Here is a 15,869-nt window from a genome sequence, read left to right as displayed (position 1 = left end):
CATTATATACAGTGCTAATAATCAACAGACACTGCTTCGCAAACTAAGCTATAGTTGTCACAAAATAAGAGGCACCTTTTGACACTTGTCATCGCAACGAAAATAGGGTTGTGAACTAAACATATTGGTAACTATATTAAACGATTCTCATAAGAAATCGATTCAAAATTTTATGAGTTTGTGATCGTTTAGATTAGTTTTTTTTCGGGTCATTGGTTTTCAGTTCTAGATAAACAATCAATATTTATGTAAGCAATATAGAGTTCATATAAATAATAGGTAAGTATTTTAAATAATCACAAGGACAATCTGTAGTTAAACAGCAAAATTCTGAAGCAAACAAAAAGAATTTGATATTCAATCATACTATCAATGTTAACATCTCTGTCAAAATCAAAAAGTAAATTGTTTTTTAAGTTATATTGCATTGTCTCGGTGAAATTCGTCAATTAATTGGTTACAACACTATTACTTAAAAAAAATTAGATTGAGGACGACGTAACTGTTTTTAAAACGTTTCGGACTAACTCAAAATTGCATTTTATTTCGGAATTCGTATGAAAATAATACTTGAAATATGTTATATCACATTATATGTCTAATGCTTCACTAAAATTAATGTATTTTTTTAATACACAATAAGTTAATAATTGTTTGTTTACTGTTTCGTTGATCGCATTCAAAGTTACATACTATCGTTTTGCTTAGCTGTCAAATTGGGCCTCTTACATTCTGATGACTATAGTTACGTTTTATGGCTATAAATGGCACTTTAAGGGAGTCCACTTGTAGACGCAGATTCCCATTAAGCCGGTCAGAAAAAGCTTTATGTCCATATAATAAGAGCCGCCGACGTGAAACTCTCAACGTCTTTTCCACTCTTATGATACATGTCCATTTTCTGACCGGCTCTACGCGATTCCGTATCTATAAGTGCGGTGACTCCCTAAATTGGAGCCTATTGTTGTAAATTCAAATATAGTACAAATTCGGCCCACGTCACCTCACTGCTGAGTATAAACCCATTCTCTATTGCGTCAATTTTCACGGTTCTGCGTGCCACATGCATCCAGCGCGATTTGCAAATCTGACCATATCGTCAGACCGTTGCAAAAATGGCGATTGACAATCCTCCTCACTTTATTTTGCCGCATTTTGTTTTGTAATTAAGTCGAGGCTGTCACTTACATCGTAAATATTTTCCACTAAGTTGTCTCGTGCTCTCACTGCTTTCTATAGTAATAAAAGTATACTTCAATTGGATGTAGTTAAGCAAAAAGGATCAAATCCACAAAATTATCAAAAAATATGTTACGTGTACCAAACGGTTCCTAAAGTTTAACCTAAAAAAGCAAAAAAAAAAATCCAACATATAAACATAAATAAATATCTCTGGAGTTATATGACGTTATAAGTTTTGAAATAAAACAAGAGTGAGAAACATTTTTAAACTTCAAACTGCCATATCTCGAATGTGACTGGGTGTGCATTGGGTCCTTTGTGTTTAACTACGTCCAATTGGATGTATAGATTATAGTGGCCGTGGTAGCCTAATGGTTGGGCCTACCGCCTCTCAAGCAGAGGGCGGTGGGTTCGAATACGGGCTCTCAGCTCTTGAGTTTTTCGGAATTTAGCTCATGCTTTTCGGTGAAAATTTCGTAATGAAACCTGCACATCTTAGGGTCGTATTCTAGAACTCTACTCAATTCTCAAGTCAGGATTTGAGTATGGTTTAAAGCACTCGAAATCATACTCAAATCCCTGCCATTAGGGTCGTATTTCCAATGCTTGTGTTTCCAGTGCAATCCTGACTTGAGCATTGAGTAGAGTTCTAGAATACGACCCTAAGAAGGTTCACAACCTGGGAAAACGTGTGAATTCCCCAACTGGGACTGAAAGGAGACCCGTGTCCAGCAGTGGTACTTATAAATTGATTCATGATAATTTTGATGATGACATGTACATATACTACCGATGTGTTCACAGGTGACGCTCTAGGACTGACACCGGCCGCAAATTGTAGTCTAGCAGTCAAAGCCTTAGGCGGTTGCGTTTCTTACCTCACAGATTGCCTTCTTGACATACAAGTGCTTAGTATGTCTCAATTCACATCACACAGTCCGCCCGATGGCACGCAAGCCATCTCAGAACAGGGCAAAACTGTTAACAAGTGGGAAGGGGGCAGTACTATGGTGCTAGATGCGATTACTTTGAGGAATCTAAGAATCGTTCAAGACGAAGGTTGCTTGTATGATAAGCTCAATTTCTGCTCCACGAATATGGGTAAAAGGTACACGATCTTTTTTTAGTTTTTTCTAGTTTAGGAAAAATCCTCGGCCCAGCAACAGTAACTTTGTCACATGGGACTTGTCCATTCATGCCTCAGGGTAACGTGGGCAGTGACAGTGCCTCTCAGATCTTTATAATTTAAAGTTTTAAGTGGCACTGCAACTGTCATGGACAGGCGTGTCACTTACCACCAGGCGCATAACATGTTCGTCCCGTCACTTTGTATCATAAAAAATAGATTTTTCGGGCCAAAATTGTAAAGATTTCGAATTGGTTTATAAATTTTGAAGAAAATAGCTAATTACGAATTACCAACCATTTAAAAAAGTAGTACTTCTTTGTTCCATTGTACTATGCTCGTGATTATCTTCAGATTGCTATACCAATGGGTGTGCACTCCAAGCTGCAACTTGGCAGTGATTAAGGAGCGTCAACTGGCCGTCAAGGCGCTTTTCGAGGACCAGGCGCTGTGCCAGGACGCGAAAAACTTGCTAACCACGCTGCCAGACTTAGAAAGGCTGCTCGCCAAGTACGTAGACACTTCACATTTTATACAAACTTACACACTACACTTCTGTTCAACGCCCTAACTTTTGAGTCGTAATACGACACGAAATGAAGTTTTTCCGTTATTTGATTTAAACAACTTCGTCAATCTTCCCCAGCCTCCCTTTTAAAAGTTTCTAAAAAATAATATCGTGTTGTATCTTGATTATTAGTTCCTATAATACCACATATTTTTGTATGTATAAGTTCTAACTTTTGAGTCGCTGATATAAGAAGTTTTTCCCTAATTTGATCTAAATAACTTCGTCTCGGTCTTCCACACCGTCACATCCTTGGATCTTCCCTTCTATAACGTTTCTAAGTAAACTTTCGTGTCGTGTCTTGATTATAGGTTGCTATCGTATCACATAATACGTATAAGTTACCTTTCATTAAATTTAAAAAATAAGGTGGTTTGCATCAATTTTAGACATAACTGGTTGAAGACTGTACCACCTCAGTCAACCGTGACCATGGGACCTGTAAAGGGCCCGAAACGTCGGTTTGTTTAAAAAACAAATGTACGCGATTTAAATCCGGAAAAATAGTTTCATTTCCTATAATAATTTAAGTTTATACTGTACTTTGAATGTACTCTGTTACTGAGTAAAGGAACTTTTCCAATAAAACGTTCTTCAGTTTGCGCCTGAACGTTTCCTCACAACATTATTTTTTTAGTTCGGCGGGTTGGTGCTCGTAGTAAGTAGGTCGGTCCTATAACCTGAGGGTTTTTCTCGTGTAGTGCAGTGCGACGCGCGACCGAGGCACCCACCCATCACTTCTATTCGCCTAAACTGTGCCTAAAGTGTCAAACGTTAGTGTGGCCGTAGCATTATAGGCTCCTTACCATGACATGACCTTTTATTTCACTCGCAAGTTTCGGGGGCGGTGAAAATTTTGAAAGAAAGAGTCATACCGTGGTAAAAATTTTTCACCACAATGGCAAGCATTATAGTGTATGCCATCAATACGATAAGAAGTTAAATTAACTTTCAAATTTAATCAATTATAGTTAGTTGTTATCTTTAATGTTGACACATTACAGGGTACACACATTAGGCAATCAGCAACGCTCACGTGAGCATCCTGACTCCCGTGCGATTTTCTACGAAGAAAAGATCTACTCCAAACGCAAAGTGTTGGATTTCCTGTCAGTACTGGATGGGTTCGCCGTTGCACTTAAACTTGTGGCTTTATTTGCTGACACCGAATCTGCGTTACTCAAAAGACTGATGCAGTTGGCTCCAGATGGCAAGTTTCCAGATTATAGAGACACTTTAAACTTCTTCAAGGTACGTTTCCATATATTTTAAACAAAACAAAGTTTGATTAGATAAGCCAGAAGCGTTCTATGACTGTGCGCAAGCACATGCTTTTTGATACGTTTTATAGTTTTTATTTCTTTTAAATTTGTATTGATGTAGTTTTCATAAAAAGCGCTAAAATTCACGTTCCCAATAATCCCAAATATTAAATTTCGTCCCTTTTCCCATTCAAAACCATCTGGGTCTCAAAGGGAGTATTTTCCACTCTATGCGTATTATTATTCCTCAAGTTTAGGTAAATGTAGTGTTCTTATTCCGATCTCTGGTCATTAACGACGCTGACGCGTTGTTCGAAAGACTTTTTCAACTTATATCACACGTACAAAATGTTATCAAACCCTGACGCTTAATTTGCGTGTTAAGTTGTTTGCCGGTTTTGGTCACAGAATATAAGGACATTTTTTTTAAAAACACCGCTTTCTATGCCGGATGTGCTAGAAGTTCGGAAAAACAAAAAGTGTGATACATTTATTAGACTTTAGTATTCAATAAAAAAATGGTTTACGGTCTCTTGAAGATAAACATGATTCTTGTTTCTTCACAACAATATTTTTCGTGCAGGAGGCGTTCGACAAAGAGCAAGCAGTGAAAGAGGGTCGACTTCTGCCAGGTCAGGGTGTCGACCAGGAATACGACAACACGCTCAGAGAGATCCAGGAAATTGAAGACGAGCTCCGTGATTATCTCACACAGCAGGAAAAATTCTTCCGATGCAGAGTGAGTATTGTTACTAACATAGTTTATAAGCCTGTTACCAATTATATATAGATTCCGATCCAAAATAAATGCTAATTATTATTATTGTCCGTAGAATACTTTTTGAAGGAAACTGCATCATAATCCTTTTATTAAGACATTGTTTCACAAAGCCTTTCTAAAATTATTATGCCCCCAAAGCATATACATAATTTATAACATTCAAAAATTTTGAATGTGTACGAAAGTCACTAGGAAATTATTAAGGAAACACAGTTAGTAAACTTTCAAAACCTAATGGAGAACTGAATTTCAATTCAAGTACTGTCAAGCATAGTAACCATTCAGCCTTGGAGTCAGTTAAAACTACGGACGTATTTATCACGGATCACAGGAGAGAAAAATTAATTGAAGTATCTCTGACAATAATAGAATGAAACCAACCTTTCCCCACATGAACGTAGTAAGAAAATTAAAATTTTATTGAACTCTGTGATATTTTTTACCGAACAAAATTTAGTCAATCGTGTTTCAAGCCCCTAGTTCTACCGGTATCTTCTATTTTCATTATCAATAAAAAAAAAATTGAATTCATAATCGTCGGAGATAGTACAAATCTAAGTGTCACTTAGATGCATAAAACTTGCTTATTATTTCCTAAGTAATTAAGTCTGACTTATTGCGATCGGCAGGTAACGTACGTGGGGTCGGACAAGAAGCGGTACCAACTGGAAGTGCCTCAAAACGCCGCAGCCAAAGCCGGGTACGAGTACCACTTGGAGGGTGCTCGCAAAGGATTCAAAAGGTTCTCTACACCTGAAACTAAGGTACAACTGTCTTAATAATTTCTTTTTATATTTTCACAAATAGGGCTAAGCGGTGTAACTCCATGCTCCGCTTAAAGAAGAAATGAGGGATTTAAAATTAGCCTAATTCATTTTATGTATAATAACAGTGAACATAAATAATACTAGAGACGCAATGTCCTACAAACAGTTGTCTAAAATGTAGGACCACTTTGCAAATTTAAAGACTAGCTTTGAAACCGATTGAAATTTCGAAGAAAAATATATTTGTCTCGTTTTTTTAATGTCAAAATGAAATAGTCATAGTGCATTAAGGGATGCGACCAGTGTTACCGATTTAGAAATAATTTTCCCTAATTTCTTGTAGCCTCACTGATGGAAAGAGACAGTGGAGATAGATAGTAATCCGAAATGGAATGAACGAGTGTGTGAAATATACATGAAAATATATGAACTTAAGGCTCCACGCTTGAAATTCGTAGTTCTTTCAAATAAGTTGTAAATATGAAGAGATGACTTTCTAATCTAAGGGTCGTATTCCAGAACTCTACTCAATGCTCAAGTCAGGATTTGAGCACACTTGAGTATGATATCAAGCACTGGAAATACGACCTTAAGTTAATTTTGCCTTGTGTTTTGTTACTCAAAGTATCTTTTCATAAAAGTCGTATAATTTTTATCTATTCTGCCCTGCGCGTTCGATCTTTAGGTATTCTGGGAAACAAACAAAGTATAATTTTTAATAGTAATAGTTACACTTTACGTTAAAACGTTACAACGAATAAACTTGAATTACAATCACTTTGACTACGAAGTCAAAAGTAACCTCAAAAGGGTTAACTCCCAATATTATGGGCAAATGAAAATTTATTTACTGGCAACATTGATGTTTAAAATAAATTTATTTCATTTTTATTTTTATTTACGACAATCTAAACAAACAAAAGCAAACTTACCTGTGGAATATTTTCCATAGGTAAGTTTGCTCAGTAGTTTTATGATTATTTTCGGACCTGAAAATTGCAAATTTTAATTACATATTTCACCGTTTTTGATACTTTTTGTCACGTCTCGGTGACGTTGTACTCACTCGAATTCAAGATGATGACTGATTTCACTGTTGCCTGTAGGCAACAGTGTCGTCAGAGGCGCAAATTGCGCATCTATTGTTTACAAGTATAATATCATTGTATAGTAATCATACAAATACATATATCCTTTATCGCCACAATGGCACTTTTTGACATTAATAATTTGTTAAGCCAAAACATAAACAAACAATAAACGATACGCCAAACATGTCAGAGGGCGGCATGATAGGCGGTGTCTCAGCTTTTGCTGCCTGGAACCGTTGTTGTCGCAGACAGCGCTGTTTTTCTACCACCTCCTTGTCTTTAAGATCTTTGGCGGGCTTAAAAGCAACGAGGACCTAAAAACATTAATGAAAGTTAAAAAACCATTATTCTATATTGTTTAATAATTCAATATTATTATTATTATACGCATAATGGGTGAAGATAAACAATTAAAATTATTAACGGAAAAAACAGAACAAAAAATAAGAGAAATAGAAAATATATTCCATATTTATATTTCATATATGACTAATATACAATTATTATTGTTTTAATACCGTCGTTATTCACCGTTTCTGCCCACGATTTTTAGGCAGAAATGGATTGAAACAGCGCTTCGGGTAAAAACCCGGCTAAAACCTGGGCGGGTTGATTGATTAATCCGCTGCCCATCTCTGACCTCCTTTAATCAGTTTTATAATATCTTTTTATCATTTCAGCTTTATGGTTAAGTAAAATTAGCTTTTTTAGGTAACAATAAAACTTTAGGGTGGTAATATCTCGAAAGTTATCGAATAGTTAAGGGCAATTATACTTAACATAAAGAACATATGTGGTTAAATATGATTCCATTATTTTGAGACTATTAGTAACAGCGGTGGTAGCCTATACTAAAAATAATCTAGGATGATGATCCCTGTGACAGTTCATAAAAATCCACAAAATATAACCTTGTAACAACGTGGACTAATTTACGTATTTCATAAATAATTTTTACAAGTCTCGCTTTTAAATGTATAGCTTTTGTTTAAGTAAATGCATTAAATTACAGCAAAAATAACACCAAATCAATGTTTATTTGTGAGAAATGAGCGCAGAAACATTTATTTTTTAAATTTTATTAATTTTTTTACGACACGGTGCAAAGGTTACTTCATGACACTGCATTTGCTAGAGATGAGGTATATCGATAAAAAGTTTTCGATAATTTAATGAAAAAATGTATAGTGCGTGTATTTATTCTTAAAGTATTAATTTTAATCTTAGGCAATGAATTTACAGGTCAGTGTTATTACTTTTTGAAACCTATAAATTAATGATATGATAAATGTTTTTAGAAATGTACTAAAATAACAATTGAAATCGCATTTGAATTGTGGTTGTGTGTCTTATGCCTTTAATATAATCTATATATCGTTCAGAATACGTCAGACAGTTGCAGTGCCACTCTGAGATTTAAATCTCAAAGATCTGAAAAGCATTGCCACTGCGCCCGTCACCGTGAGACATAAATTGAAAAGTCCCATATGTCTGTAATTTCACCAACACCCTTCAAAACAGGAACGCACTCATGATCACATTACTGCTTGGCGATAAAAATAGGTAAAGTGACTCTGAAACGAACTCTTTCAAAAGTTGCTCTACTGCTATACTAGAGGCTACTACAGCTTGGTATGGTATGGTGCGACGGGCTGGTGTCCGCAATTCGACGCCAAGTCGGCTATTTTGCGTTTGGTGGGAGCAGAGTACTCGTGCCACCGAAGCTCCTCCAGAAATCTCAGCATCCTCCTAGGTTTGCTGAAGACTTTGGGGAGCGACCTCGGCACTCCAAGGTACTTCGCCCTGTAGCTAGCCACGCCGGAGCATTGTAGTAGGATGTGATTGAAAAGGTGTTTACTATATAGACCTTGACCCTTTAGGGCGGCAGTTAGAGTGCGAAGCTCTTGCCTTTTGAGTTTGAGAAATTTTCGAGATAGACGGGCCTTGAGCGTTGGGAGTGCATTCCTAGTCTGCCTACAAACTGGAAAGGTTGTCCATGTGTTTTTTGTATCTTTGTGTAGGGTTGTTCTTGACCATTGCTAGGGGAGGGACGCAGTGGATTCTGGTCCTACAGCGCCCGTATTCGACCCTTTTCTGGTCACTTCATCTGCTGCGTATTTGCCACGTAACCCTCTGTACCCTTTAATCCACTGTATAGTCATGTAGTTGTGTATACATACCTCCACGAATGCTTGATGGCATTCATAAATAAGCCCTATGTTTTGCGTCATACCACAGCTTTTAGTCTTATTTGTTATTTGGTTGTGTGTCAGGAATTTCTCGCCCGCATGATAGCAGTCGAGGAACAAAAGACCACAGTTCTTAAAGACCTGAGCCGGCGGATCTTCGAGAAGTTCTCGACGCATTACAACCAATGGGAGGCGGTGGTGCAGTGTGTAGCAACCCTTGATGTGCTGCTAGCATTCGCCGAGTTCGCGCGACAGCAGAGCGGAGATGTTTGCTTGCCGGATGTCACTTTTGATATTAATACAAAGGTAACTTATCGCCCAGAATGATTTTCTAATATAATTTGGTAATTTACAAAATATCGCACACCAGGTTCAACTTAGGTGGCTTATTTTGTATCAGGAGCACATACTTCCTCACTTCTTGGTAAAAAATTGGAAAAGCTATGGCAAATTTATACTCGGTTTGAAATAAGTAATGTTACATCAGACGACTGAATCTTGGCTATTATTTATTCTAAATTATTTGCCATTGTGAGTTGTATCAGTTTTAAACTCGGTGTGTGCTTTGATGTTTCCATTGCTAATTATATTTTGGCAGGGATAAAACGGAAATTGAAAAATAAAAGTTCTGAAAAGAAAATGCACCTTGCATTTATTGAGATATGGTTGATTTTAAAATCTTGTGTTCAGCACATTTTTTTAGTTTGAACTTTTAAGCGTGAAACACGCAGAGAACGGTTGCGGGTCGGGTCGGGAACACATAGGGAGCGTTTATCCACACTTGTATAAATACACGGAATTACACCCGCCGTACTCTCGACCCGACAAGCGCCCAACCCGCACCTGCTGTCAACGAGTTTCACGCTTTACTTAATTTTAAAGCTAATTATAAACATTGCCATGTCAACCGAGCTTAGGCATCATACAATGCAATCTACAATTTCATTTTAAAAGTAAATTTTTCAAAAGACCATATTATCATGTACAAAAAGATTGGTAGCGACTGTTGTAATTCACTTACTCTTGATATAATACGGCTACATCGGCAAAATCACAACTTGTCAGGATTTTCATTATTACACCGAGGTTGTGAAGTGTTGCTTTCACCTTTTCAGCCATACATAAGGATAATTGAAGGTCGTCACCCGTGCATCCCGATTATAAACGACTTTATACCGAACGACACAACCCTGGGCGCAGACGGTGCCAGCCTGCTTCTGCTCACGGGGCCCAACATGGGTGGCAAGTCCACACTAATGCGGCAAGTTGGATTGCTTACCGTGCTCGCGCATTTGGTAAGTCACGATTCACACTATCATCAATCCATTTGTACGTTCCACTGCTGGGTACGGTTCTCTTTACGGGCGAGGGTTTTGGCCATAGTCCGCTACGCTGGTCCAATGCGGGTATTTTGTAAATTATAACTTTTTTTTATTAAAAACCTAATCAACATCTATTTTCCAAGTTTTATTGAAACCGGTTGCCGGAAAGTTCGGGAAACTAGATTCAACCCCTAGTTTACTATTCATCAAAAAAAATTATCAGAATTGGTCATCGGAATCACTTAAATAAAATATAGTCTAATTGAAAACCTCCTCCGGTTAAAAACGCGATTAGATCCGAAAAAATAATATTTTATTCATTCAATAAACTTTGTTTAATTTTGTACGTGAGGCGCACTATAAGTTTCCGGAATGAATAAGAAAATAATACAGTAAATGGTCAGAAATGAATTTATAGTTTAGTGTATAGTATAATTTCTCAAAATATTCTCCGTTAGCGTTAATGCACTGTTTCGTACGAATGAACTAATTTTGAAAACATTTATGCCACTCCTCCGTGACAATCTCTGAAACTGAATTTTTCATACTCTTCGACAGCCTCTTCAGGTGATGAAAATCGTTGACCGCGTAACTGGTTCTTAATTTTTGGAAATAAATAAAAGTCACGAGGCGCCAGGTCGGGACTGTACGCGGGATGGCTCATAAGGTCAATGTTGTTCACCTTCAAAAATTCATTTGTCTGTCTGGCCGTGTGAGAACTGGCATTATCGTGGTGCAAGATGATACGGCGTTTACGGTTATTTTTAAGGAGTTTGTCAACTTCCAGCAAACAAATGATCGTGTACTAATCACTATTCACGGTACAACGATTCTCCAAAGCAACAGTAGCCACGTGTCCAGTTTTATTAAAAAAGAAGCAATCATCTGCTTAGAGGCACTTTGCACGCGCGCCACTTTGGTTGATTTCGGCTCATCCCGAAAGACCCATACGCTCGATTACTACTTTGTTTTGGGATCGCAACTATAAATCCATGTTTCGTCATCTGTTACTATGTCCCACACCAAATTTGACGCCCCTTCGTTGAATCTGGTAAGCATGGCATTGCACCAAGTGACGAGATCCGTTTTTTGAGCCTCAGTTATATTGTGTGAGATCCACCGAGAGCACAGCTTTTTCACACCCAAATGTTTGTGTAGTATTGATTGTATTTGACTCATACCTACGCCTAAAGATGCCCGAATCTCACGGTATGTCACATGCCTGTCTGTTTTGATCATACGGCGCACAGCATCGATGTTTTTGTTGTTCACAGCAGTGAGCGGGCGACCATCACGAAATTCGTCACTGAGAGTCACACGACCGCGTTTGAATTCTACAAACTAGCTATAAATAGTCGACTTGCATGATGCTTCGTCTCCAAAACCAGTTTGAAGTCGAGTGAAGCTCCGCTGAGTTGTTAAATCACACTTAAAATCGTAGAAAATCATACCACGAACATTTTCACGAGTTAAATCTGTCGAGATGTAGACAACCAATTTCTAAAATGACGCCACAATGTAAAAACAAGTGACAGTCAGATGAAACAAACTGTATTCTACAGCTAAAGAGTTCCATTTTCAAATGTTGTAATTTATTTTTTAAATATTGTTTATGTAAGTGGCCAGTTCTGGAAACTTATAGTGCGCCCTATGTAAGCATATTTATCGTGTTGCAGGGCAGTTACGTGCCCGCTCAAGAATGCAGCGTTAGCCTCGTGGACCGGGTGTTTACGCGCGTGGGCGCTTCGGATGACATCCTCTCCGGCCAGTCCACGTTCCTCGTGGAGATGAACGAAACATCTGCCATCGTCAAACACGCGACTGTTCATTCTTTGGTGCTGCTCGATGAATTAGGTATGCTGGATGCACATATCGTATCCTGGTTACAATAAAGCCACACGTGATCGTACATTAACAGAGCTTTTATAACAAAAATAATACGAAGTACAGGAAACAAATTATGTATATAATATAGTTTGAAATGACTTCTAGCAAGACTTCTGTATCGTCGTAAGTCTTATTCTTAAGCCAGGTTTTGACATTCTTTTTACATCTTTTCATGGCGAGATAATGGAAAGCAGAATTTAATTTAGAGCATAATGTTCCAAAGTGGTCTTTACAGCGCCCCTGTGGGCGCTGAAGAGTCCAAGGGGGGTAGGTGCTTCGGAAGCAATTGACGGGCGTTGATACTGTACAGGGGTGCTACCGCATTTAAAAAAAAAAATATGAATTATCTATATAAACTACACTACATACATATATATATAATTTTTTTCCTTGTGATGTTTTGTAAAATACGATTTTTTAATTATTTTTTGTCGTCGTGGGTGTTGAAAAGGCATATGACTTTACGCGTGTTCGATTTTTTATGAGTTGTCTCATTTTTTGTGCACTAACTTAGTGATTTTTATTCTCTTTCACATTAAGGACGCGGCACATCGACGTACGACGGCACGGCGATTGCGTCTGGCGTATGCGCTGAGCTTGCTTCGCGGGGCTGCCGGGTCCTCTTTTCCACGCACTACCACTCCCTGGTGCACCATCTCGCCTCGCATCCCGGCGTCGTACTAGGACACATGGTAAATACAGACAAACACACCTTAAAACCCTACTATATATTATTTAGTAAAGGTGAAGTCTCTTTAAATAATAACACCTCATCACTAAACGTCTGCTTATTCATATTGATGACGACCACGGTGACCCGATAGCAAATCCTGGTTGAAGAATTCTCTAGTTCGGTTCCCGATGGGACAAATTTGTGAAATTTATAATTATTATATTTATAAATTTTTGTTATCACCGAAAAACTTGTAAATAAATAGAACATTTCCAACGATAGTCTTTTCGTTTCTCCTAAAAATAGGTTTTATAAGTGTATAATAATGACTTCTACCCTCTCAAGGCCTGTATGGTGGAAACGGACGAGTCGACACCAGACAACGAAGATCACATCCCTGAAGAAACAATAACATTCCTCTACAAGCTGTCTCCAGGCGCCTGCCCAAAATCGTACGGCTTCAACGCCGCGAGACTCGCGGGCATACCCAAAGACATCACACGGCGAGCCCATCGGATATCTAAGAATCTAGAAAAGGAGACCGCGTGTGTTCGCGCTTTTAGGGACCTAATGAGAAAGGAAACTAATGCAGGTGATGTCAGGGAGCTTTTGGCTGCTTTGTGCATTTAATTACTTGAAAATCAGCACTAAGAGATTGGACGTTTTGACATAAATGATACAAAACGATAGTCTTAACAAGGGTGTAACTGGATGTAACAGATTCACCACAAATGAGTTTTTTAATTAATTTTAGCGCCATCTGTTTGATCTATACCGTACTATCAACAATGTTGATTTCCATGTCATTTTGTCGCGCCATTTTGTGAAACTTCCTATAGCTGTTGCGATGATGGTGCCCCAAGGAGGCTAGTTTTCTTAAAACCATTGGTCATTGTAATTATATTGAGACTCTACTGCGATTTTATTCCAATTACGGTAATATATGTTATTCTGCTAAAATCTAGTAGCAACGGCAGTTGAGTCTCTGTGATGGCATTAATTAATTCAATCCCTAACGATCAATGTTTGTCTTTATTAAAACTCCTATGGAAATTACCCGTGGTGCCCTTTCAGGTTCTGCTATTCAACTAGTTTTGTGGGTGGTACTTCGTTAGAGAGAATAAGCTTACGTAATGAATTTTGAATTTTCAAATCAGCAAATCTATAAGCTCACAAATACGATATATATATGTATACAATACATTCATCAGCAGTGTCTAGGGGTCAAGCAAATTTTTGCTAATTGTTCCAAATCAGGTGTTTTAAGTAATTTTTTTAACACCATTGGTTTCTTTACCTTGATCCCTAGTCATTTTTGATGTGTAGAATTATAATCTTATGTTATTGCTGGGTATATATATAATCACAAAGGTCAATGATAAAAGTGGAATTAGATACTTTTAAGTTGATTTAAAATTTGTGGGTTTGGGGATGAACGGGGGAAGTAGATCATACAGTGATATAGAATACTTGGGACAGCTGAAAAAAAAATCTGGTCAGTGGTCTCTTCGTCTAATCCGCACTCAAAAAGTGAGGTCCCTTACCCTAATTTTGGCTAAATGAGCTGGTGTGCACGAGCTTTCCACCCTTAATCGATTGATGCTTTGTTTTATTTAAAGAACCAAGGTTTATTGGGGATAGAGTTTTGAATATTCAGTCTCCAAATGAAATTATTTTTTTTATGTCAAATAAATAATTAGTGGACTACGCCATCGGCGTACCACCAATTCTATCAAACACTTGTCATCAAAAAATTGCAATGGCAGTTGAATAGTAGCTCGATGGCTAGTCACTGGCAAACCAACAAAATCCTGCCATTCACACTACCGACACTCAACTGAGATGATTCAAAATTAGCAGACTCTGGGGGCGGGTCATCTATCAAATTTAGTAGCATTTGACATCGTCATCGTGATGATGGGGTCAGTATCGTAATTGCGACAGCCATGCTACAGGTAATGTTTGATTTGGCTAAGCGTGATTTGGTTATTCCAAGGCGAGATACGTCTAAATGGAGATATTCGTAATTTTTTGTTAATTGATTTGTTAACGTGGCACATTTTAATTGTAAGGCCTAGTTCCCACAATGCCGGACCGGCGAATTTGCCGTGAAACCAGCACTCGGACTAGGTGTTCACATTAAGCCGGATCTCGTAAGGAAACCGGAGACTAAAATCCTCACCTCGGTCGAATTCAGACCACTGCGCACGATAGACGACAAAATTGTGGTATCTTAGAAGGCTTAATAGAATAAAAAGAAAACATTGGGTTTATCCTACTTTACGGGAAAGATTTTTAATGGGCCAACTGAGAAGTGACGAGTCAAATTTTCGAATGACAGCATCCTCTTTTGATGATTAATTGGGACGACTGTCGTCGTCATTCTCATTACTCCGATCCGGGCGTTCTGCAGGCGGTCAGGAGTAACAAACGCTCCGGCAACAATGCCGAGCTTTCTTGCCGGGTCCGGCGTAATGTCAATAGCTTCATATGAATTGTACAGCCACTAGCCTTTCCAACAGTTTTATCGACCCGGCAAATTCGCCAGTCCAGGATAGTGGGAACTAAGCCTAAGTAGTGTTATGTAAATGTAATTCTTGTCATAAAGTGTCGCTTATATTTGTAAAACCTACTTTAATTTGATTGTCATGAGAAATATTCGCGTAGGGAAGTCATCGATTTGTCGACACGAAATGTCTGTGCTAAGAACTAAGTTAGTGCATTTCACGTCACCGATCAGGGCGGAAGCAAACACGAACCGTCTTTTTCGCTCTTATTGCATAGACATAAGAGTGTGTTTGTTGTTGTGGTGACTACCTAGGATTACGAATAAGTATGTTATTTCAAAGACGACATTAATCATAAGTAGTAATTTTAATAATTTAATTATCAGTAATATTTTATTCAATTTATCTGTGATTTCATTGTTTAATCAGGATTATTTTCACACCTACCGTTCAATATACGTTTTTATGCAATTACATCGTCTTTTATTCAATAGTGGTTAACGAGAATAAGACA

At 37.9% G+C, this 15,869-nt stretch overlaps 1 protein-coding gene across 1 annotated transcript in view; it reads left to right on the top strand.

Moving 5' to 3' along the window:
- Nucleotides 1–14,209, top strand: part of LOC113239460 (probable DNA mismatch repair protein Msh6) — a 32,266-nt gene extending 18,057 nt beyond the window's left edge. The window contains exons 10-19 of the mRNA XM_026476486.1: nucleotides 1,987–2,290; nucleotides 2,663–2,818; nucleotides 3,881–4,127; nucleotides 4,722–4,877; nucleotides 5,549–5,683; nucleotides 9,051–9,272; nucleotides 10,082–10,261; nucleotides 11,965–12,142; nucleotides 12,716–12,867; nucleotides 13,194–14,209. Coding sequence (XP_026332271.1) covers nucleotides 1,987–2,290; nucleotides 2,663–2,818; nucleotides 3,881–4,127; nucleotides 4,722–4,877; nucleotides 5,549–5,683; nucleotides 9,051–9,272; nucleotides 10,082–10,261; nucleotides 11,965–12,142; nucleotides 12,716–12,867; nucleotides 13,194–13,478 — 2,015 coding nt within the window. The 3' untranslated portion in view covers nucleotides 13,479–14,209. The remainder of the gene's footprint in view (nucleotides 1–1,986; nucleotides 2,291–2,662; nucleotides 2,819–3,880; nucleotides 4,128–4,721; nucleotides 4,878–5,548; nucleotides 5,684–9,050; nucleotides 9,273–10,081; nucleotides 10,262–11,964; nucleotides 12,143–12,715; nucleotides 12,868–13,193) is intronic.
- Nucleotides 14,210–15,869: the final 1,660 nt, after the last annotated feature.

The sequence above is a fragment of the Hyposmocoma kahamanoa genome, unplaced genomic scaffold (genome assembly GCF_003589595.1).
Source record: "Hyposmocoma kahamanoa isolate Upper Pololo Valley unplaced genomic scaffold, ASM358959v1 99879, whole genome shotgun sequence".
Lineage (NCBI taxonomy): Eukaryota > Metazoa > Arthropoda > Insecta > Lepidoptera > Cosmopterigidae > Hyposmocoma > Hyposmocoma kahamanoa.
This window is presented reverse-complemented; position numbering and strand designations above follow the sequence as displayed.